At 40.8% G+C, this 22523-nt stretch overlaps 1 protein-coding gene across 1 annotated transcript; it reads right to left on the bottom strand.

Annotated features, from left to right (window-relative positions):
* Window positions 1-11809: 11809 nt before the first annotated feature.
* On the bottom strand, window positions 11810-15927 carry LOC115577596 (zinc finger protein 660-like). Its single transcript, XM_030410472.1, has 2 exons — window positions 15475-15927; window positions 11810-14161 (listed from the first exon to the last, which is right to left on the bottom strand). Exons 1-2 carry the CDS (start codon window positions 15665-15667, stop codon window positions 12561-12563), a joined length of 1794 nt encoding a protein of 597 aa, XP_030266332.1. The 5' UTR covers window positions 15668-15927; the 3' UTR covers window positions 11810-12560.
* Between the last annotated feature and the right edge of the window lie 6596 nt (window positions 15928-22523).

The raw sequence follows: 22523 nt of genomic DNA, 5'->3' as shown, positions 1-22523 counted from the left end.
ATCGAGGCTGTGTTACTGCAGTGACATCCAAAAATAAAGAACTATGACAAGAGACGAGGACAGAAACACAGTGAACCACAGCTGTGGGCGTCACAGAAAGCAGCATCTAACATGTGATTTACTGGAACCAGCTCAAAGTGAAAGTTGAGTTCAGTCCTGGTGTCAGTGGACGGTCAGCAGCAGCAAAGTGACGACTGGCTGTGAACTGATGTCCTCCATGTGTTTCTGAAGTGAAGCTCAGTAAAGAGGACTTTGTGCTTGTTGTAGTTGTGACAGGAAGATGAAGATGTTTGTGGTGTTTGTGATCCTCGTGCACGGTAAGATAGCCTTCCTCCCTCTGATCTTAAAGACCGTGTAAAGCGGCAAAAAAAGTGAGTTTGTCACACGATAGAAACATGTATCATTGACCACTGAGCCAAATTTGAAAGATTAAAAAAAATGCTAAGTATATAAAATTAGGTCTCAAAATCATGGAAAAACAAGCACTTCTTTCTGCTGTGAAACGCTGGGAGCGTGTCAGTTAGAGGCGCTGGAACCACGCCCATCCGGGGGGGGGGGGGGTACACGTCATGTTAATGACGTCGGTGTCTCCCCAGGTGTTCCCCTTGTCTATCTAAACCTGCAGACAGTTTATAATCATATGGATGCTGTTATAACGTGTAGTGATTGAGATCCTGACCCACTAAACATCCTGGAAAGTGACGGAGAGAAGTTGTTTGCGCTAAATTACATAATTATACATAATCACCATCAGTAAACAGGACGCTGTCTGACTCTGTCACTCGCGGGGACGGAGGCTGTTTTCTGGGGGACAGTTTCCTGTAGTCTCGGTCAGGAGGGCTGGCGGTCGCGGTGATTTATTTTCGTCAAACACTCGGTGAGTTAAACACTCTTGTGACAAGCGTGACAGACGCTGTTTTGTGAGCAGAAATGTGAGGAAGAGTCGGGAGGACAGGCGGAGGACGGACAGGAGGACAGACGCTGCTCCACGTACAGCTGTGGTATTTGTTTTCCTCATATAAGTCGCCAAAGACAGTTACAGTTACTATGTTACTTTTGTTCGGTCATGTAACGTTGCTTTGTGGGACATTTCTCTGTATTTAGTTGAGTGAAGGACCTGTGCAGTTATCAGACTGTCAGACCGACACGCCCTCGCTCCGCGCCTCCGGATTATCCGTTCACACTGGGACGGCTCACCAATAATGCGGCCCTGATACTACCTCCACATACCGACGGTGGGACCCGCTGTCAGCGGGACGGAGAGGGTCAGCGGAAGTCAACGGCGGCCACATCTCCTCCCGCCGACTCGTTGTCGGAGGTTAGCTGACTGGTTGGCTGGTTAGCTAGCTGCAAACTACTGTAAGCAATGCTATCCAAGACTGGAGAGCGAGTGGGAGAACCGCTGAAGCTGACGCGCTGAACGGCCGGGTTAATGCAAATCATATGATTTGCATGATTTCTGACCCGCCCATTAAATCCTGAACACAGAAATGTTGAAACACAGTTTGTGAGCCGAGCTCCAAAATTAAATTCTAAATGGTCGAATGGCTTTTACATGTTTTAAGGAAACACATTTATGACCTGTTTAATGTGTTTAGAAGAAAATGGCTGATTTTGCTTTACACGAACTTTAAGTACCTCAGAACACTTCTGAGGTACTTAACAGATTACATGCTGTGTCAGAGCTGAATCAGGCCTAACAAAAAAAAAGTTTGGTTCCTGTTGGTTGTCAGTTGAGGTCATGGGTAGGTAGGGAAATTATTTCATTTTTCCAGTGGCAGCGAGTGATATGTAAAAAGCTGCTAGCTGCTATGCAAGCAAGCATTGCTATGTTGTTACATCGTCATAAATATGGACATGACATCTACACATGGAGATAATATCGACATTACGTCTGCACTGCTCGATCGTTGCTTTTTGTAAACAAAACAAAGCAACAAGAAAAAAAGTGTTCGCTTCTGTGGCTATAGTGGGATCTCAGCCGCTCCACCTTAGCCTAAAGGATTTTCCAGAAATAAACAGAGGTGAGTGGCTGCCTGCGGAAATATAAACTTTATACGGCTTTTCCACACTATTTTAGTTAAACATGCACTGAGGTGTCTTGTTTAGGAACCAACTCGCGTTCGATAGGTCTTGGAATGATTCTCAAAAAGTGATTAAAACTGACTGCATAATATATGAATCAGAAACAGAAATACTTTATTGTTCCACGATGAGAAATTGCAGCGTTACAGCTGCTCCCATTCAAAGTCAAGAATATACAGAAGAATAGTAGTAGTAATAATAATGATAATAATGATAATAATAATAATGATGATGATAATAAACTATATATATGGTGCATATTTATGATAGAAGCCTACTGCAACTTTACTTTTATTTTACCATTAAATGTTGTTGTATACATTATCATATTTTATAATGTTCTGTCATGGAGTACATCACTTCACTGCTAACAGAAAAGAAAGCTGCTCACTGCCAGTTGCAGCTTCTTATCTTGATCTGCAGACTTTGTACATTTTTTGTCATGATTGATTGTTATTATTAGTAGAAATTATCAAAAATCACAGTTACATGTCAGGATTCAGTTATTATACACAGATTCAATATTTAACTGTCATGTATCATCACAGTAACAGTGTTACATACATTAGCAGCTGTAAACACATAAAAACATGATAACCGGTTTGGTGCCGACCTGTATACTGAACATATGAGGAGTAGTTAATGTTTATAATCTTCAGAGAACGTTACAGACGTTGTTTTTGTTTCCTATCTGTTTCCTGAATATATCCGTACAGTGGTGGTTCTAGACCAGTTTTATTAGGGGGGCCAGGTTGTGGCCGGCTTTTTTGTTAGGGGGCACAAACAACCCGGAAAAAAAGATAAATCCCTCATTCAGACAAAACAGTGTTTACAATTTCAGCAATTTTGACTGGGTAGTAAACTGCTGAGACATTTTATTTCTGCCTTTCCCTTCAAAACATCATCATTGCAAGAAATCTGTCATTGTATTATTAATGCAGACTCACTGTCAGGGGGGCCACAGGGGGGTCCAGACTCAGAGTTACGGGGGCACTGGCCCCTGTTGGCCCCCCCTAGAACCGCCCCTGTATCCGTACGAGTGTGAATGTGTAAATGAGACATTAACTTAAAGCACTTTGTAGAAGGAGCTTTATAAAGTTCACTCCATTGACTCTTATCAGTTCACGGAGCGGAGCTGCCGGCGACGTATCGCAGCCGCGGGCCAACCCGCTCAGTGAGGCGTCTCTGTCTCTGTGGATCTGTGCCGGTGTCTATGAACCGAGCTAGTTCCCGCCTCATCAACACGAGCTGAACAATAAATCTAACACAGAAAGAGAGGCGGGACTTAAGGCAGAACAGCCAATCATCAGCCGGTCAGTCCCAAAGCCGGTGTCATGTTTGAAGCAGCAACAGGAGAGGAAGGGGGAGAGGAGGCAGCTGCAGAGAGCGCAGACACAGAGCAGCCGGAGAAACTGAGCGGAAAAACTGCAGAAAAAGTGTGTGAACCGTCTCGTAACCATCTCAAGCTCATAAAATAATTTGGGTCGCACATAAATTGACAGGGTTCAGCACATTTAAATTAATTTATTTGATCAATTATATACTCCACAACAACATTTATTAAAAACATTGTTTTAGTTACTTTACAGATTACATGCTACGTCAGAGCTGAATCAGCACTTTTTGAAATTCATTTATTTGATGAACAATCTTTTTTTTTAAACAAGTGTGTTTATTAAATTTTTCAGAATAAATATTCACAATACAACAAGAAAATACAGGTGCAGAAAAAACTGTCACAATATGGCTCATCTTAAATGGTACAAACATCACAGGGCAGTAGCATGTGTTATTTACAAATTCCAAAATATAAATAATCCATCATCTCACTTGAAGAAAAGCATTTCAAATATAAATAAAAGGAGCGGAAAACAAAAAGAAAAAAAAACAAACAAACAGACGTATAATAAATGCATGGTAATTACATTTGTTGATGGCTTACATACAGGGGGAACAAGCCTCCAATGCTTTCCTCCCCTCCAAGAACACCATAAAAGATCTCCACATACTGTCAAAGATTAGATATTTACCCTTTAACGTGAAGGTGAGTTTTTCCAGTGCCAGGGAGTCTGATAATCCTGCAAGCCAGACACTGGTACTTGGTTTAGTAGTGGATTTCCATGACTTTGCTATAGTGTATTTGGCTTGTAACATGCAAAAAATAATCATAGATTTATTTGCCTTGTTAAGGTTAAGGTTTATCGGAAAAATACCAAGAATACAAAGTTTGGGGTCTAATATTAGTTTTATACCTGTAACCTGCAAAATCATATCCATCACCTCACTCCAAAAGGCCTGAATCAATGGGCAATCCCATAGGCAATGATATAGTGTGCCCACTCTACCACACTTGTAGCACGTGTCAGAGTTATTGGGGTTGAATTTATTTAGTTGAGTTGGTGTTACATATATTCTCATTATCCACTTGTACTGAAGTAGTTTAAAATGAGAATTTATTGTTTGTATTTGAGATTTTAAGCAAATCTTTTGCCAGTCCTCGGTGGAGATTACTGAATTTAGATCCTCACACCAAGCCAATCTTTTCCTATCTGAGGAAACCTTTGAACCTTCCATGATTGATGCATAGAAGCTTGAAGTCAAACCCTTCTTAGGATGTTGATTTGTTGCTATTTCTTCTATAGGGCTGAGTGTAGGTAGAGATAAAGACTTCTGTAGCTTAAATATATAGCTTCTTATCTGCAGGTATTTGAAGAAATGGTTTGGTTGGATGCCATATTTTTGTTTCAAATCGACAAACGACAAAAGAGTGTTGTTGTCAAATAAATCTGCAATTATACTAAGACCATTGTTTGCCCAAATTTTGAAGCCCATATCTTTTTGGCCAGGTTTAAAGTCTCTATTGCCCCAAATTGGTGTAAATCGGGATAATACAGGTATCTCACCTTTATGTTTATGAACCTCATACCATACTAGAATTGTGTTTTTAACAAAGGGGCTAAGTGTTAACGCTTTTAATTCTTTTAATTTAGCTGAGTATAGGTATGAATTGAGTGGTAGAGGGGATGACATACTCCTTTCCATACTCATCCATGACTGTGGCGTTTTTTGCGCGAACCAGCAAGAGGCAGTAGTGAGTTGGGCAGCCCAATAATACCATTGGAGGTTTGGGAGTTTCAAGCCTCCTCTATCGTAGGGGAGATAAAGCAAAGATAAGCGAAGTCTAGCCCGTCTGTTGTTCCAAATGAAATTACAAAACATGCTTTTCATCTTTGAAAAAAAATTAATAGGAGGACTAAGAGGAATGGAATGAAAGAGGTAGAGGAATTTCGGAAGAACACTCATTTTGAGTATATTGATCCGCCCTATCATGGAAATTGGTAGTAATGACCATCTATTAATAGATTCAGAGACTGACTCTATCACTGGATTATAATTAGTCTCTACTAAGTCTTCAATTTTAGGAGTGATTCTAATACCAAGATATGTGAAGCTATCCCTAACCACCTCGAATGGAGTTTGAACAGGGGGTTTTATTCTTTCTGAATGCTTAAGAAAAAGTATAGCAGATTTGGATTCATTAATTTTGTAACCGGATAGCTTACTAAAAGAGCTAATGATATTAAGCATGTAATGTAGTGACTGTTCTAAAAGAGATAGAAAAATTACAATATCATCTGCGAATAAGCCTATTTTGTTATCAGTCTCATTTATTTTAATGCCTGTAATATTTTGATTACTCCTAATGGCAATAGCCAAGGGCTCAATTGCCAACACAAACAAAAGGGGTGAGAGAGGACAACCTTGGCGTGTGCCTCTAGAAAGAGTAAAAGGATTGGATATAATATCGTTCGTTAATACAGATGCTACCGAGTTGTTATAAAGGACTTTAATCCAATTGGAGAAATAATGACCAAAGCCAAAACGTTCAAGTACTTTGTGGAGATATTGATGCTCGACTCGATCGAACGCTTTTTCTGCGTCTAACGAGAGCACTGCTGTATCTGGATGTTCTGTCTTTGCATAAACAATATTAAGAACCCTACGGACGGAGTGGAAAGCTTGCCGTCCCCTAACAAATCCATTTTGGTCTGGGTCAGAGAGAAAAGGCAGGTACTTCTCAAGCCTTCGTGCCAGTACTTTGGCAATTATTTTAGCATCAGAATTAATCAATGAAATCGGCCGATAAGAATCACATTTTGTTGCTGGTTTTCCAGGCTTCAGTATTAGAATTATAAGTGCATTACACATGGATGGTGGGAATTTGCCGGAATTGAAGCTTTCTACAAACATATCTAACAGTGGAGATAATAACTTGTTCTTAAAGATTTTATAGATGTCAATAGGTAGCCCATCTGGGCCAGGAGCCTTTCCCCCTTTCATTTTGTCAATTGCTTCAGATATTTCAGCTGAAGTGATAGGGGAATCTAAATCAGCTTTAGCATCCTCACTGAGTGAGGGGAGCGTTAACTGATCAAAAAAATCTTGAAATGATCCATTAGTCACTAAACATTCCGATGAGTACAACTGTGTGTAATATGATTCAAATAATGTATTAATTATTTGAGGGTCTGATGTTTTATCTCCATTGGCAGTGACAATCTCTGTAATAGTTCTTGCATTTTGTTCTGTTTTTAAGCGCCAAGCAAGTAATTTCCCCGCCTTCTCTCCCTGATCATAATAGGTTTGCTTCAGTCTAATTAATCCTGCCAGAGCTTTATTGGTGGATAACTTATTGTACTTCGCTTTAAGGGTCACTAATTCCTGTTGTTTTTCTCTACTAAAGTTTTCGGTTACTTCCACTTCAAGTTCCTTTATATCTCTTTCCAACTCCAATATCTCTAGATATTGTTTATTCGATTTATTTCTTGTATATCCCATCATTTGACCCCTAATAAAGGCTTTGAAAGCCTCCCATCTTACTGAGGCAGATGTTTCTGTTGTATTTAACTCAAAATAGTCATCAATATTTTGCCCAACATAGTCAAGGAATTTGGGATTTTGTAACCACTGTGGCCTTAGGCGCCAGAGTCTTTTTCCTTTGACAGCAGTTGTAGCTGAGTAGTTGAGCAGAAGTAAAGCATGATCGGAAATGAGAATACTCTTATATTCACAACCATTGACAACTGGAGCAAGCAAATTGGACACGAGAAAGTAATCTATGCGACTGTATGTATTATGTGTGGTTGAATGACAAGAGTACTCTTTCTTTGTCGGATTTTGAACCCTCCAGATATCAATTAGGTTAAGCTCCTGCATAAATTGGTGAATTATCTTCCTGCTTCTTGCATGTGTTAGATCAATGCCTGAAGAGCGGTCAAGTTTTGGGTCAAGGGCGCAGTTAAAATCACCCCCGATTATTATGACACCCCGAAGAGAATACATTTGCAAAAATAGATTATTATAAAAGTTTGGGTCGTCATTATTAGGACCGTATAAGTTCACAAGAATTAAGTCTTGGTTTATTAATGAAGCTTGTATAATAATATATCTGCCCGCTGGATCCAGAATCGTCTTATGAATACGAAGAGGAACAGACTTATGGACCAGTACTGCAATTCCTCTGGCATATGATGAAAAAGAGCATGTGACTACTTGACCTGGCCATCTTTTCTTTAAGCGTCCTGTTTCATTAGAGAGCAAATGTGTTTCTTGTAAGAAAACTATTTTGGGATTATATTGTTTGATCCGATTCATAACTTGCTTTACTTTAACCAATTTTCTTAGGCCTCTGACATTCCAGGAAATTATCTGAAGATCTATCATCCTATTAATGTATTAATACTGTGATTATGACATGGCCCTGATGATACTGTTTTGCCATTACTGTGAAAAAAAAGCACCTTACATTCAAGTGAAAGAACATTAAAACACTCATTACAACACAGAACTCTTAACCCTTCACGCCCCCTGTGATCTCGTACACAGAAACCCTCCCCACTTGAAGCGACCCGGCTAAGCTCACTGATCCTTCAAAAGGAGCAAGAGAGAAAAAATGAAAGAAAAAAAATAAATAAATAAAGATTAAAACAGCAGAAAGCGTACTACCTAAACTGTATAGGTCAAGCGCTCCGATCCCAGTGAACAATAAACAAGTTTTCCATCACCCTCATGATAAATGCACAAGTGTAAGCATCCAAACATATTCACCTGTAACGTTATACAAGATAAACAACACTTAAACACTGTGGCAATGTTCTTAACTGACTCTCATAAGGCGTGATGTGTTTAATATTCTGTTTTGTCTTAATGTTGACAGTTATTTACCCCTCTTGTTGCTGACGGATCTGTTGAATGAAAGCTTCAACTTCTTCTGGTGTGTTGAACTGGTGTCGGCTGCCTTTATGAAAGATCTTCATCTTTGCGGGAAATATGAGCCCGAAGTCCAGGTGCAGCGCCCGGAGTTTCAGCTTCACATCGTTGTATTGACGGCGTTGTTTCTGTACCTCCACAGACAAGTCTGGAAAGAACATGATCTGGTGTTCCCGATACATAACTTTTCCTTTTTTACGAGCTGCACTCATTACCCGGACTTTGTCTTGATAGTTAAGGAACTTCATGATGAGAGTGCGCGGGGGTCCACTCGGGTCTCGTCGGCCGGGCAGCCGGTGGGCACGTTCAATAACAACTGGTCTCGGAAACGTGTCGGGTCCAAGGACTTCAGGCAGCCAGGTTTGAAGGAATGCGACCGCGTCTCCTCCTTCAGTTTTCTCGGGCAGGCCGATCAGCCGTAGGTTGGATCTTCGGTGTCTGTTTTCGAGGTCGTCTAGTTTTAATGTAAGCTCTTGGACTTTCTTTTGAAGGGACTTTTCCTTGCCAGTTAGCCCAGAGATGTCGTCTTCAGCTTTGCTAATGCGGGACTCTGCCGTGGTCAGAAAAAGCACCAATTGCTTCTTTTATCTCTTGGTTAGACGAGACGACTTCACGCAGTTGAGTAGAAAAGTCAGCTCTCATTAAATGAATGGCAGCTAAAATGTTAGCACCGTGGTCTAGATGAGCCATATTAGCATCTTCCAAATCCACCTCGTCGTCCACCGAGGCGCGGTCCATGCTAGCGTCGTCGTCTTCGTCGCCATCTGTTGCCGTTTTAGCCTGGTTATGTTGTTTCTTTTTTGGCATTTTTGTTCAGAATATTAACAAGAAGCTTTTGTAGAACTGACTGGGTTAGTTGAGGGTCGATTTGGCAAAATGGAAGTGCAAAAAGAGCATACGGGACCGGAGCTCAGAAACCTGCTGCTGCTCAGGTAGACGCCATAACCGGAAGTCCAAAGTTTAACACATCTGGTGTTGGATGTTCAAATGAGTAAAAACCGAGTAAAAAACAAATACTTACATTTAAATTTGAGATCTGCACCACTTGAGGTCGCCATTATTGATTTATTTATTTATTCAGGCGCGCAAAGAATCTTGGGCAATTTATATCCGTGAAGGATCGTGGCGGTGCGTCCTCAGGAAGAGGGAAAAGGAGGCAGCATTTGTGGGGAGCATTTCAATTGGGACAGTCTTTGTGCAGCGTTGTGACGTAACTGGCCTTTAAATTAGTTGTTTTTAATCTGATTGTGGATTGAATAAATGAATGCTCTGGGGCAGCATGTAATCTTTAAAGCAACCAGTAACTAAAATGATGATTTCAATGAATGTAGTGGAGTAAAAAGAACATATTTGCAGAAGTAAAGTACAAATAGCTCAGAAGTGTTCTGAGGTCCAGCAGTGGAAACGTTGTCAGAGGTAATAATCCTGCTGTGCTCATGTCGCCCTCTGGTGGTTGTTTACCAGAACATCAGTGATGAACTCTGATTGTCTGACAGGAATCTTCATCTTCTATCAGTAATATAGCACTAAAATGACTAATATGTTCCTACCTTACACAGTCTTACATAATAAAACACCAAAGCTAATCACTACTGCATCCCATCATCCCTCCTGCACAGGCAGCCAACACATACTATCACTAAAAGGCTCCTTGTTCCAGTTCCTAAATGATCTGAATGGCCGTTCAGTGGAGCTCAAGGTACGACCATCACATTGTTTTCATTTGAGGCTCTGGTTTTAAACCATCTTCATCAAGTAGTAACGTCCTCGTCCAGGGAACAGGCTTTCACCTGGTGGTCATCTACAGACCTCTGACTCCCAGTTACTAGAAGAGTTCTCTGAATCTCTTGCAGATCTTGTGACTCGTTCAGATCAGATCCTAATTATTGGGGATTTTATCTCCATTTAAAAAGCCTTCTGAAGCCTTCTGACCCTCTAAGTGAAGCTTTTCTGGGACTTCTTGATATTTCTGGCTTCATTCAGCTTGTTCATGAACAGACTCAGTCCAGTGGAAACTCTCTTATTTGGTGACAATTTTGTTCTATTTTCTAATTTCAGCAGCACTTTACACTCCTTTTCATACACGTTGAGGTCAATATTGTGGTAATTAGGAAGCCATTTTATTAAAAAAACTTGCTAAATACATACAAAACATCAAAATTACTCATCTACTTACTATTAAAGTTCTGGACCTGTTGATACACTACTTATAATTAATGAGGGATATTTTAGTGTTTGTCTTTATTTTGTGACATATCTGAATATTTGACACATTTCAATTGACTATTATTACACACACACACACGCACACATCTCTAACTGATGTATTTTACAGGTAGAGAACTTTCATGGTCAGCAGGGGAGTAATTATGTAGTCATGTATTTATTAAATGTCTTTGAAATTACTTCCAAATTACCAAAATAATGACCTAAAGATGTCTAAAAGAAATCACCCAAACAGGATTTAGTAACATGTTAATAATTTTACTGCCATATTTCTACAGGGCACCGGTTGTAAAGTTGCGCATGCTAAAATAAACAGCAACTTTTCTCCACATTTAGCAACAAACCATGTTTAAAAAACACGTGATTTTTTTTATGTTACTTTTGACCAGATTTACAGCAACATTTGTGAACTTTGTCATATCAAGTTCTCTTGTAAAAATATAATTTCAATGTTAAATCTAAATGTTAAATGTTCTCTGTCTCTTTGGGGTCTTTCAGGGTCAGACTGAGGTTTTAAAAACTTGCAACACAGAATCTGCAAATAAATAAATTCAACAAATAAAATAAATAACAAAGAGACTTTGAACTGACTGGAAGCAGGTGGCTGAAATTACAAATAGCTCCTTTAAACACAAACATAGTCTTAAGGAAGTGCAGATGTGCTCAGTGGAATCTACCAGTAAGAGTCTGACATCATTACAGACATGGTTCCCACACAGAGAGACCGTTCTGTTAAATAATAAGATCTGTTTTGTTACCAAAAGTTGGAGAAAAGAGTTTGGAGTTCATCACGAGGATTTCCAAAGTCATGTCTCAATATTTAACTGATTCTGAGGATCAAAAGGTGACCTCTCACCAGATTTCAGAGAGAGACATCTTGAACAGGACTTGTGTTCTTGCGTACTGTGTCCACTAACAAATCATTGAATAAACACCAGAAAGACATTCTGTTGTTTGTGAATTCTTTATTAGACAAACTGTCGACACAACACTGGTGTCACGAATAGGACGCTTACTGATCTGACAACAGACACACAGAGTCCCTGAAACCTCTGCTGGAAAGACAGGATAGAAGAAGAGTTCAGAGGTCTGAGGACGGGATCGAATCCTCACAGTGTTTGTTGATTAAACAAAGACAGATAAACTTCATTCACAGGTGTCTTTCAGCTCAGAGGAATCTTCAGAATTACAAATGCTTGAACACAAGAAAGTCATTTGGTTGTCTCTGAATTTAATATGGGATGAACTGTCTCCACAACAGGACCTCTGATTTACATCCAAACACAGCTTCAACATGTTTAAATAGAACACTTTCAGTTTCCTCAACAACTCAAACACTGAAAAAAACACAAAAATAACCATGAGAACATTTAACATTTAACTCAACAACTCAAACACTGAACAAAATACAAAAATAACCATGAGAACATTTAACTCACACAGTTTTGGTTGAACACTTTTTGAGTATTTCAGACTTTCTCACTTTCAGTTCAGATCTAAAAACACTTTTTCAATACACAGTAACTCGAAACATGTTTATTTCTCGTCAAACAACAATATCCAACTCCCTACTGTATCAGTATTTAGACAACATGTTCAACAGACACGTTTGTAATTATCTTGTCGGAAAGTGCTGAACTGTGTTGTTGTCACTGGTCTCATCACAGTCTTCGGTCTCAGCTGAACCTCTAAGTTTGGTTATTATGAAGCTGTGACGTGTTACAATGATCACACTTGTGTTTATTTAATGTGCCACGCTGGGTGATTGTTTTGTAACAACCGCCACAACAGAAGTATTTCTCTCCTGTGTGCACGGCCACGTGTCGGGTCATACTTCTTTTATGTCTACATTTATTATTTAATTATTTACAAAATTCAGAGCAAAGAAATGCTTTTTCTCTTGTGTGAATCCTGATGTGTGTGATAAGATTTTGCTGTCAGCTGAATCTTTCACCACATTCACAACAACGTTGTGACGTCTATCCTTTGTGAGTCCTGATGTGTGTGGTAGCATGTTGCTGTCGGGTAAATCTTTTACAACATTCACCACAACTAAATGGTTTCTCTCCTGTGTGAATCCTTGTGTGTCTGATAACATCTTGCTTTCGGACAAAACTTTTACCACATTCGTGACAACTGAACGGTTTCTCTCCTGTATGAATCTTCATGTGTGTGATAAGATTTTGCTGTTGGTTGAATCTTTTACCACATTCACGACAATTAAATGGTTTCTCTCCAGTGTGAATCTTTGTGTGTCTAATAAGATTTTGCTGTTGGCTGAATCTTTTATCGCATTCACAACAATTAAACGGTTTCTCTCCTGTGTGAATCTTTGTGTGTCTGATAAGATCTGGCTTTCGGGCAAAACTTTTACCGCATTCATGACAACTGAATGGTTTCTCTCCTGTGTGAATCTTTGTGTGTGTGATAAGATTTTGCTGTTGGCTGAATCTTTTACCACATTCATGACAACTGAACGGTTTTTCTCCTGTGTGAATCTTTGTGTGTGTGATAAGAATTTGCTTTCGGACAAATCTTTTACCACATTCAGGACAACTAAATGGTTTCTCTCCCGTGTGCATCTTTGTGTGTCTGATAAGACTTTGCTGCTGGCTAAATCTTTTACCACATTCATGACAACTAAATGGTTTCTCTCCGGTGTGGATCTTTCTGTGTCTGTTAAGATAGCGCTGGTAGTTGAATCTTTTACCACAGTCACAACAACTAAATGGTTTCTCTCCGGTCTTAATCCTCTTAAAACTCCTCAGTTTTGAGTTTTTGCTAGATCTTTCACCACAGTCAGAGGAAGTAAACTGTTCCTTGTCAGTACCACATCCTACACCACTTACAGGGACTTCAATGTTTTTCTGAGCGTTTGAACTTGACTGAGCTTCTTTGGTCTCACTCCAAACATCATCTTTAACTTCAGCCTGAGGTTCAGAACAGTATTCAGCTTCAGGTTCAGGAGAGTCTTCAGCCTGAGGTTCAGGAGAGTCTTCAGCCTGAGGTCCAGGAGAGTCTTCAGCTTGAGGTTCAGGAGAGTTGTCAGCCTGAGGTTCAGGAGAGTCTTTTGTCTCAGGTTTGGGAGAGTCTCCAGCCTGAGGTCCAGGAGAGTCTTCAGCCTCAGGTTCAGGAGAGTCTTCAGTCTCAGGTTCAGGAGAGTCTTCAGTCTCAGGTTCAGGAGAGTCTTCAGCCTTAGGTTCAGGAGAGTCTTCAGCTTCAGGTTCTGGAGAGTCTTCTGTCCTGTCTTCAGTCTCTGATTGTAAATGTCTATCTGGAACTGAGTTCCTGGCTGGTTCTGGTCCACCACAGTCCTGTCCGTCAGCTTCTGTTTCCATCTGTTCAGTTTGTCTTTGATGAAGCTTCGAGGACTGAGGTTTCTCTTCATCATCATCTTCATGCTTCACAGGAACAAGAGTGAATGTGAACTCAGTGATATCAACTTCCTCCTGATTAGTCCACAGTTCCTCCTGTTCATCTTTAATGTGTGGGGGCTCTGGGTCCTGCTGGTCCAGACTGGAGCTCCACTCCTGCTGCTCTGGAGAAACCTTCTTCTGACCAAACAACAGCTGCTGGACATCTGCAGGACACAGGAGACAAAAAGACAAATGTTAGGCCGACAGAAAAAAGTTAAAATCAGGTTGATATTCAACCAAATACTGGAGCGGACAGGTAACCCCACATTGTTCCACTGAACATCATGAGAAATGACAAATCTTAATGAATTGAAGAGTGGACGGACCAACTGACTCGTGTCCTCACAGATGATTTAAAAGATGATCGTGCTCCACTGAAGCTACCATATCCTGAGCACTACATCTGAGCCTGAGCCCACTGCTCTTCACCCTGATGACCCACAACGGTTCTGCAAGGTTCAGTACAAATCACAGGTGAAGCGCCTGGTTGACTGGTGTCGCCTCAACAATCTGAACCTGAATGTGGACAACACATCAGAGATCATTGTGGACTTCAGGAGGAAGCAGCTCACTCACACTCGTCTCTACATAGACGACTGGCTGCAGCTCCAGCTGCTCTGAGAACTGTAACGCCTCAGACCAGGAGGTCCTGCAGAAAGTGGTGAGACCCGGCCAGTCAATACGTGACGTCTGGGTCAAACACCTGACCTCAGGTCAGTTCATGATGTCACTGAGTGAATGACATGTGAGCGATTGTGTCTGCAGTAGGGTTGTCGAAAGTATCGAAACTCAAAAAAGTATCGATACTAAAATGTTGTATCCGGATACAATACTCATTTTCAAAAGTATCAACCTCAGACCGGAAACTTGTTGCAGTTTCTATTTGAACAACTGTTTTTTATTATAAATATTTAATGTGTGGTTCTGTTAATTGTTAGGCTACATGTTGTAAAAGAGGTTATTTTTGGATTTTTCTTGTTAATAAATATATTTCTTTTGAATTTTGGGGTCTTTTTTATCCGTGTGGTATCGAAAATGGTATCGAGTATCGAATATTTTCCTGAGTATCGGTATTGAGTTGAAAATGTTACTATCGTGACAACCCAAGTCTGTAGACAGAAGAGAATCTAAAAACAGTCTTTGTAAAGTTGTAACCACAGTTTGTATTGTCAAATCAGAATGATTGTTTTTTTGACTGGAAGGTGACACAAGTGCAAAGTACCTGGATGTGTTGATCTCACCTATAGGGAGACATTTCAGGGTGGACTTTGAGTTAATGGGTCACATGACCTGGAAGCTACTGACTAAAAACACTGAAGATACATGTAAACAAGTTACATCTAAACTAATAATATATCTAAAGTTATATCTAAACTAATCTATTGATAAAAATGCTGATTTCCCAGTAAAATAGTAATTGAAAGTAGAAAAAGCACTAAAGTCCAATACAAAGAGATACGTGTGGAGGAGAACGAACCTGCTCTGTGTAACCGAAGCTGAGGCGTTAAAGCAGAGTCCAGTAGGTTCCGGTGTCGCTGGTTCTGCTCTGTGGACCGACACAGTTCCTCCTCGTACTCTGCTATCGTCCTTTCAAACAGCGCACATATCTCCTCAGCAGCCGCAGTCAGTCGCTGCTTCACCAACGATCTCAGAATCTGGACTTTAGACATTTTCACACAGTCACACTGTTTACAGCTAGCATGCTAAGCTAACGTGTGTATACTTGTATCTAGCGGGAGATGAGTCTGAGAGCAAACAGCACAAAGTCCATCACACACGTTCATCCAGACTGTCACTACGTCACTACCGTGGACGGCTCCTCTCTAATCGATCATCAATAATCACAAGAAAAGCGATCTGAGCGGCGCAGTTAGAATAACAACAAACTTTGTTTTTATTCGTTAAAGCTCGTTAACGTGCAGCGCGAGCCTCTGACGGGTTACTATGGCAACTCCACTGGGACAAACCTCGCAGCTGCGCGTCAACCGAACCGCCTTTGTTTCTATTCTAACGTGTAAACATGTCGTTATTTTAACACAAAGAAAGGAATATCTTCATGTAAAACGTTTGCCGAATGCACAAGAAGGCTCGAATAGTTCAGAAAGTGATGTATACATAGTTTTACAGAGTTTATAAAGTGTCTCTTAACTCAACAACTCACTAAATTGAGACATTTTTTAAGGGAGTCTGGGGACTTTCTCCAAGAAGTAGCCTACATAAGTTACTTAATGAGTGTGTTTGATATGAAGAGCACAGCTACCTCTAATTCAACCACTAGATTAATTTACAAGGAACAATCTACACGTATGTGCTCCATATATACTGTATGATGTGATATAGTACAATATAATATAATATGATATAATATAATGTAATATAATGTAATATAATATAATACAATATAATATAGTATAATATAATAAATATAACATAATTGAAAAGTGACTCTGATCCATCAGATTTGATCTTCATGTCTGTGTACATGAAGAAGTGTGAGTGTCTTTATTTCTCGAGCCTTTATTCAGAACAGAAAACACTTTTCAAAAGCAGTCACTAGGTGGCAGTACAACGCCTTCTCAACACTGTCAAATTACTGTTTTTACACTCCCACTTAATTTTACAGCATTTTAGCACTTAAGCAATTTCCACAACTAAGATCAGTGCTTGACCTCACAAATAATATAAAAATAATAAATATAAGATTCTTTGCCTTACTTCTTTTTACCTTGCTCACAGGTTCCATAACACATTGAGCAGTAAACAGTACAGTAAGCATATTAGGCAGACTTAAACAGGGTAAAGTCCAATCTCTCCTCTGAGGCGCTCAAACTTTTGTCTTGTCAGTGGCTTGGTCAAGATATCTGCCTTCATATCAACTGTTGGACAATACTGCACTCGTATTTGCCCATTCTGCACACAGTCACCAATGTAATGGTAGTGAATGTCTATGTGTTTAGTCTGTTTTTATGTTTAGAATGATTGACAGGATTCTTTGTGATTGCGATGTCCCCTTGATTGACTCACACAGTTTGGTTGAATACTTTATTTAATTATTTACCACATTCAGAGCAAGGAAATGTTTTTTCTCCTGTGTGAATCCTGATGTGTGTGATACGATTTTGCTGTCGGGTAAATCTTTTACCACATTCACCACAACTAAATGGTTTCTCTCCTGAGTGAATCCTTCTGTGTCTGATAAGATCTTGCTTTTGGCTGAATCTTTTACCACATTCACCACAACTGAATGGTTTCTCTCCTGTGTGAATCTTTGTGTGTCTGATAAGATTTTGTTGATGAGTGAATCTTTTACCACATTCAAGACAGCTATATGGTTTCTCTCCTGTGTGAATCATTGTGTGTCTGATAAGATTTTGCTGTTGGGTGAATCTTTTACAACATTCACGACAACTAAACGGTTTCTCTCCTGTGTGAATCCTTCTGTGTCTGTTGAGATGGCACTGGTAGTTGAATCTTTTACCACATTCACAACAACTAAATGACTGAGGTTCTTTTGGTCCAAACATCATAATTGTCTTCAGCTTCAGGTTCAGGAGAGTCTTCTGTCTCAAGTTCAGGAGAGTCTTCAGCTTTGGGTTCAGGAGAGTCTTCAGCCTCAGGTTCAGGAGAGTCTTCTGCTTCAGGTTCAGAAGAGTCTTCAGCCTCAGGTTCAGGAGAGTCTCCTGTCCTGTCTTCCGTCCCTGACTGTAAATGTCTATCTGGAACTGAGTTCCTGGCTGGTTCTGGTCCACCACAGTCCTGTCCGTCAGCTTCTGTTTCCATCTGTTCAGTTTGTCTTTGATGAGTCTGCGAGGACTGAGGTTTCTCTTCATCATCATCTGCATGCTTCACAGGAACAAGAGTGAATGTGAACTCAGTGATATCAGCTTCCTCCTGCTTAGTCCACAGTTCCTCCTGTTCATCTTTAATGTGTGGGGGCTCTGGGTCCTGCTGGTCCAGACTGGAGCTCCACTCCTGCTGCTCGGGAGAAACCTTTTTCTGACCAAACAACAGCCTCTGGACATCTGCAGGACACAGGTCACCAAAAGACAAATGTTAGGCCGGCAGAAAAAAGTTCAAATCAGGTTTGAATTTAGCCAAATACTGGAGTGGACAGGTAACCCCACATTGTTCCACTGAACATCATGAGAAATGAAAAATCTTTATGAATTCAAACAGTGTGAATATGTGTAATATTGTGCTGGAAATGTAATTCTAAAAATTCTACATTTGTCTCTGTAAATAAAAAGAAATTAACGACAATACAATCACAAGTTAAATGTTGATTCAAAATTCTTGCTTATGATTTTCTGCAACTACATTTTGACGCAACATGAATAGAAATAACCGTGAACATGTGGCACCCAGCCAGAGTCTGCAGCTTCCAGTGCTACCTGAAGCAAACAGGTGAACAGTTCTCAGCTGCATAGCATCTGTCCAACTGTCTCCACTGAGTGGCTGCTTCCTAACAGATGTGTTAAAAACAATAGATCTGTTTTGCCACATTGGTGTGAACCCAAAACAAAGAGATTCCTCTGTGATTTGACCGCAATCAATAAATCAAAAGGACACCGAAATAACAACATCATAATGCAGCCTTGTAAAAAGTCTGAATTCATGCTACCTGAGGCTGGAAATTAGCCTCCAGGAGGGACAGTAGAGACTGTTGAGCCCTGATTTTCACTGAGACTTGGCTGAACTCAACCGTCCCGGACACCATTTACATGGAGGGGCTAACATCATTCTGGGTGGTCAGGAGCTGAACTCTCAGGGGTAAAACTCGGGCTGGTGGAGTGAATATACATAAATAACTACTGGTACAAATCCCACAACAGTCTCTAGTCACTACTCTCCTACATTAAATCCCTGACTGTTATATGTCGCCCTCTCTACATACCCAGGGAACATACTGTGATGTCATCATGGCAGTATACATTTCCCCAGTGAAGACACTGAGGAGGTCTTGAACACTCAGTACTGCTCCATCAGTGAGCTAAAGTCCACACATCCTGTTGGAGAGGTCTCTGTTGCTGCAGACTTCAACCAGGCCAACATGAAGAAGGTTCTTCCTGGTTATCACCAACATGAGGACTCTGTGACTCGGGGAGTTTACACACTACACCATCAGTACACTAACATCAAGGGGGCTTTTAAAGCAGTCCGCCGCCCCACCTGGGCTCCTCTGACTGGGCATAAGTGTGTTGCAGGACTGCTTTAAATAATCAACCTGAACCTGAACTGAGCGATCAGGAATGCAAAGCGGGCCGACAGTCAAAGATCCAGAGTCACTTCCATGACTCTAAGGACACCAGACGATTGCTGCAGGGTATAAAACACATGACTACTTTGGACAGTTTGATGCACTAAATAAAACACCCACCATTAAAGCCTCCTTCACCAGGACGACCAGGTTCTCAGTCTCAACCCAGCTGATGTCCATTGGACACTGAGGAGAGTCGACCTACAGAAAGCTGCAGGTCCTGACAATATACCTGACCATGTGCTTAAAGAGCGGACGGACCAACTGACTCGTGTCCTCACAGATGATTTAACTCCTCCCTGAGCCAGAAGACCGTTACCTCCTGCTTCAGGAAAACCTGCCATCATCCCGGTACCAAAAAACCCACTGTCACTTAAAAACTACCATCCTGTAGAACTCACACCCGAGCTGGTGAAAGACCACATAGTCTCAGTGCCGCCTCCATCACTCCACCTGCTCCACTGAAGCTACCATATCCTGAGCACTACATCTGAGCCTGAGCCCACTGCTCTTCACCTTGATGACCAACAACGGTTCTGCAAGGTTCAGCACAAATCACATCATAAAGTACACGGGCCACACAACAGTGTTGGGCCTCATCTGGGTCAAAGAACAGCTGGAGTACAGAGAGGAGGTGAAGCGTCTGGTTGACTGGTGTCGCCTCAACAATCTGGACCTGAATGTGGACAACACATCAGAGATCATTGTGGACTTCAGGAGGAAGCAGCTCACTCACACTCGTCTCTACATAGACGACTGGCTGCAACTCCAGCTGCTCTGAGAACTGTAACGCCTCAGACCAGGAGGTCCTGCAGAAAGTGGTGAGACCAGGCCAGTCAATACGTGACGCCTGGGTCAAACACCTGACCTCAGGTCAGTTCATGATGTCACTGAGTGAATGTGAGCGATTGTGTCTGTAAATGGAAGTGAATCTAAAAACAGTCTTTGTAAAGTTGTAACCACAGTTTGTTTTTCTCAAATCAGAGGGATTGTTTTTGTGACTGGAAGGTGACACAAGTGCAAAGTACCTGGATGTGTTGATCTCACCTATAGGAGACATTTCAGGGTGGACTTTGAGTTAATGGGTCACATGACCTGGAAGCTACTGTCTAAAAACACTGAATATACATGTAAACAGGTTACATCTAAACTAATAATATATCTAAAGTTATATCTAAACTCATAATATATCTAAAGTTATATCTAAACTAATAATATGTCTGAAGTTATATCTAAAATAAACTATTGATAAAAATGCTGATTTCCCAACAGAATATGAACTGAAAGTAGAAAAAGCACTAAAGTCCAATACAAAGAGATGTGTCTCATTCAACCAGAATCTGGACACAGTTCGGCTCTGGTTCTGAGTCAATGGGTCACATGACCCGGAAGCTATTGAACAAAGATGCAGATTTGTGTCGGTGCCGACAGTGAAGAAGGAGGAGAACGAACCTGCTCTGTGTAACCGAAGCTGAGGCGTTAAAGCAGAGTCCAGTAGGTTCCGGTGTCGCTGGTTCTGCTCTGTGGACCGACACAGTTCCTCCTAGTACTCTGCTATCGTCCTTTCAAACAGCGCACATATCTCCTCAGCAGCCGCAGTCAGTCGCTGCTTCACCAACGATCTCAGAATCTGGACTTTAGACATTTTCACACAGTCACACTGTTTACAGCTAGCATGCTAAGCTAACGTGTGTATACTTGTATCTGGCGGGAGATGAGTCTGAGAGCAAACAGCACAAAGTCCATCACACACGTTCATCCAGACTGTCACTACGTCACTACCGTGGACGGCTCCTCTCTAATCGATCATCAATAATCAGAAGAAAAGCGATCTGAGCGGCGCAGCGCAGCGCGAGCCTCTGACGGTTTGCTACGGCAACTCCACTGGGACAAACCTCGCTGCTGCGCGTTAACCGAACCTCCTTTGTTTTCATTCTAACGTGTGAACATGTCGTTATTTTAACACAAAGAAAGGAATACCTTCATGTGAAACGTTTGCCGAATGAACAAGAAGGCTCGAATAGTTCAGAAAGTGATGTAGACAGAGTTTCACAGAGTTTATAAAGTGTCTCTTAGCTCAACAACTCACTAAATTGAGACATTTTTTAAGGGAGTCTGGGGATTTTCTCCAAGAAGTAGCCTACATAAGTTACATAATGAGTGTGTTTGATATGACGAGCACAGCTACCTCTGATTCAACCACTAGATTAATTTATAGGGAACTATCTACATGTACGTGCTCCATATATACTGTATAATATGATATCATGTAATGTAATGTAATATATTATAATATAATATAATAAATATAATATAATTTAAAAGTTACTCTGATCCATCAGATTTGATCTTCATGTCTGTGTACATGAAGATGTGTGAGTGTCGTTATTTCATGTGTCTTTATTCAGAACAGAAAACACTTTTCAAAAGCAGTCACTAGGTGGCGGTACAACGCCTTCTCAACACTGTGTCAAATGACTGTTTTTACAACATTCCCACTTAATTTTACACCAGCATTTAAGCACTTAAGCGATTTCCACAACTAAGATCAGTGCTTGACCTCACAAATGATGTCAAAATATTAAATATTTTCAAACTTGCAAGATTGTTTTTCCTTTCTTCTTTTTACCTTGCTAACAGGTTCCATAACATAATTAGCAGTAAACAGTACAGTAAGCATATTAGGCAGACTTAAACAGGGTAAAGTCCAATCTCTCCTCTGAGGTACTCAAACTTTTGTCTTGTCAGTGGCTTGGTCAAGATATCTGCCTTCATATCAACTGTTGGACAATACTGCACTCATATTTGCCCATTCTGCACACATTCACCAATGTAATGGTAGCAAATGTCTATGTGTTTAGTCTGTTTTTATGTTTAGAATGATTGACAGGATTCTTATGCTTTGTCTCCTTGATTGTCCTCCATGGTCACTGTAGGCGAATCACTCATTCCAAGATCAGTCAGCAATCGCTTCAGCCAGGTACCTTCTTGTGTCTCTCCACTCGTCCATCACTGTGATGCTTGACTTTGAACACCCACCTTGATCCCATAGCTTTGCGTTCCTTTGGCAAATCCACTAACTCATTTTCTAGCAGTGACTCATGTTCCAAGTCAGCCGCCTCCCACCATTCCTTTGCATTATGACTCCTCAATGCTTCTTTTAGTGTGTTTGGCTCTGTAACACAACACACATTGGCAAAATGATCAACGGTTGCTATGTCAGCAAACTCATCATATCCATATCTCTTTGGACGCTTTCTGATTCTGCT

Source organism: Sparus aurata, unplaced genomic scaffold (assembly GCF_900880675.1).
Source record: "Sparus aurata unplaced genomic scaffold, fSpaAur1.1, whole genome shotgun sequence".
NCBI classification, from domain to species: domain Eukaryota; kingdom Metazoa; phylum Chordata; class Actinopteri; order Spariformes; family Sparidae; genus Sparus; species Sparus aurata.
Note: the sequence above shows the minus strand (reverse complement) of the source record. Positions and strands in the feature narration are given on the sequence as shown.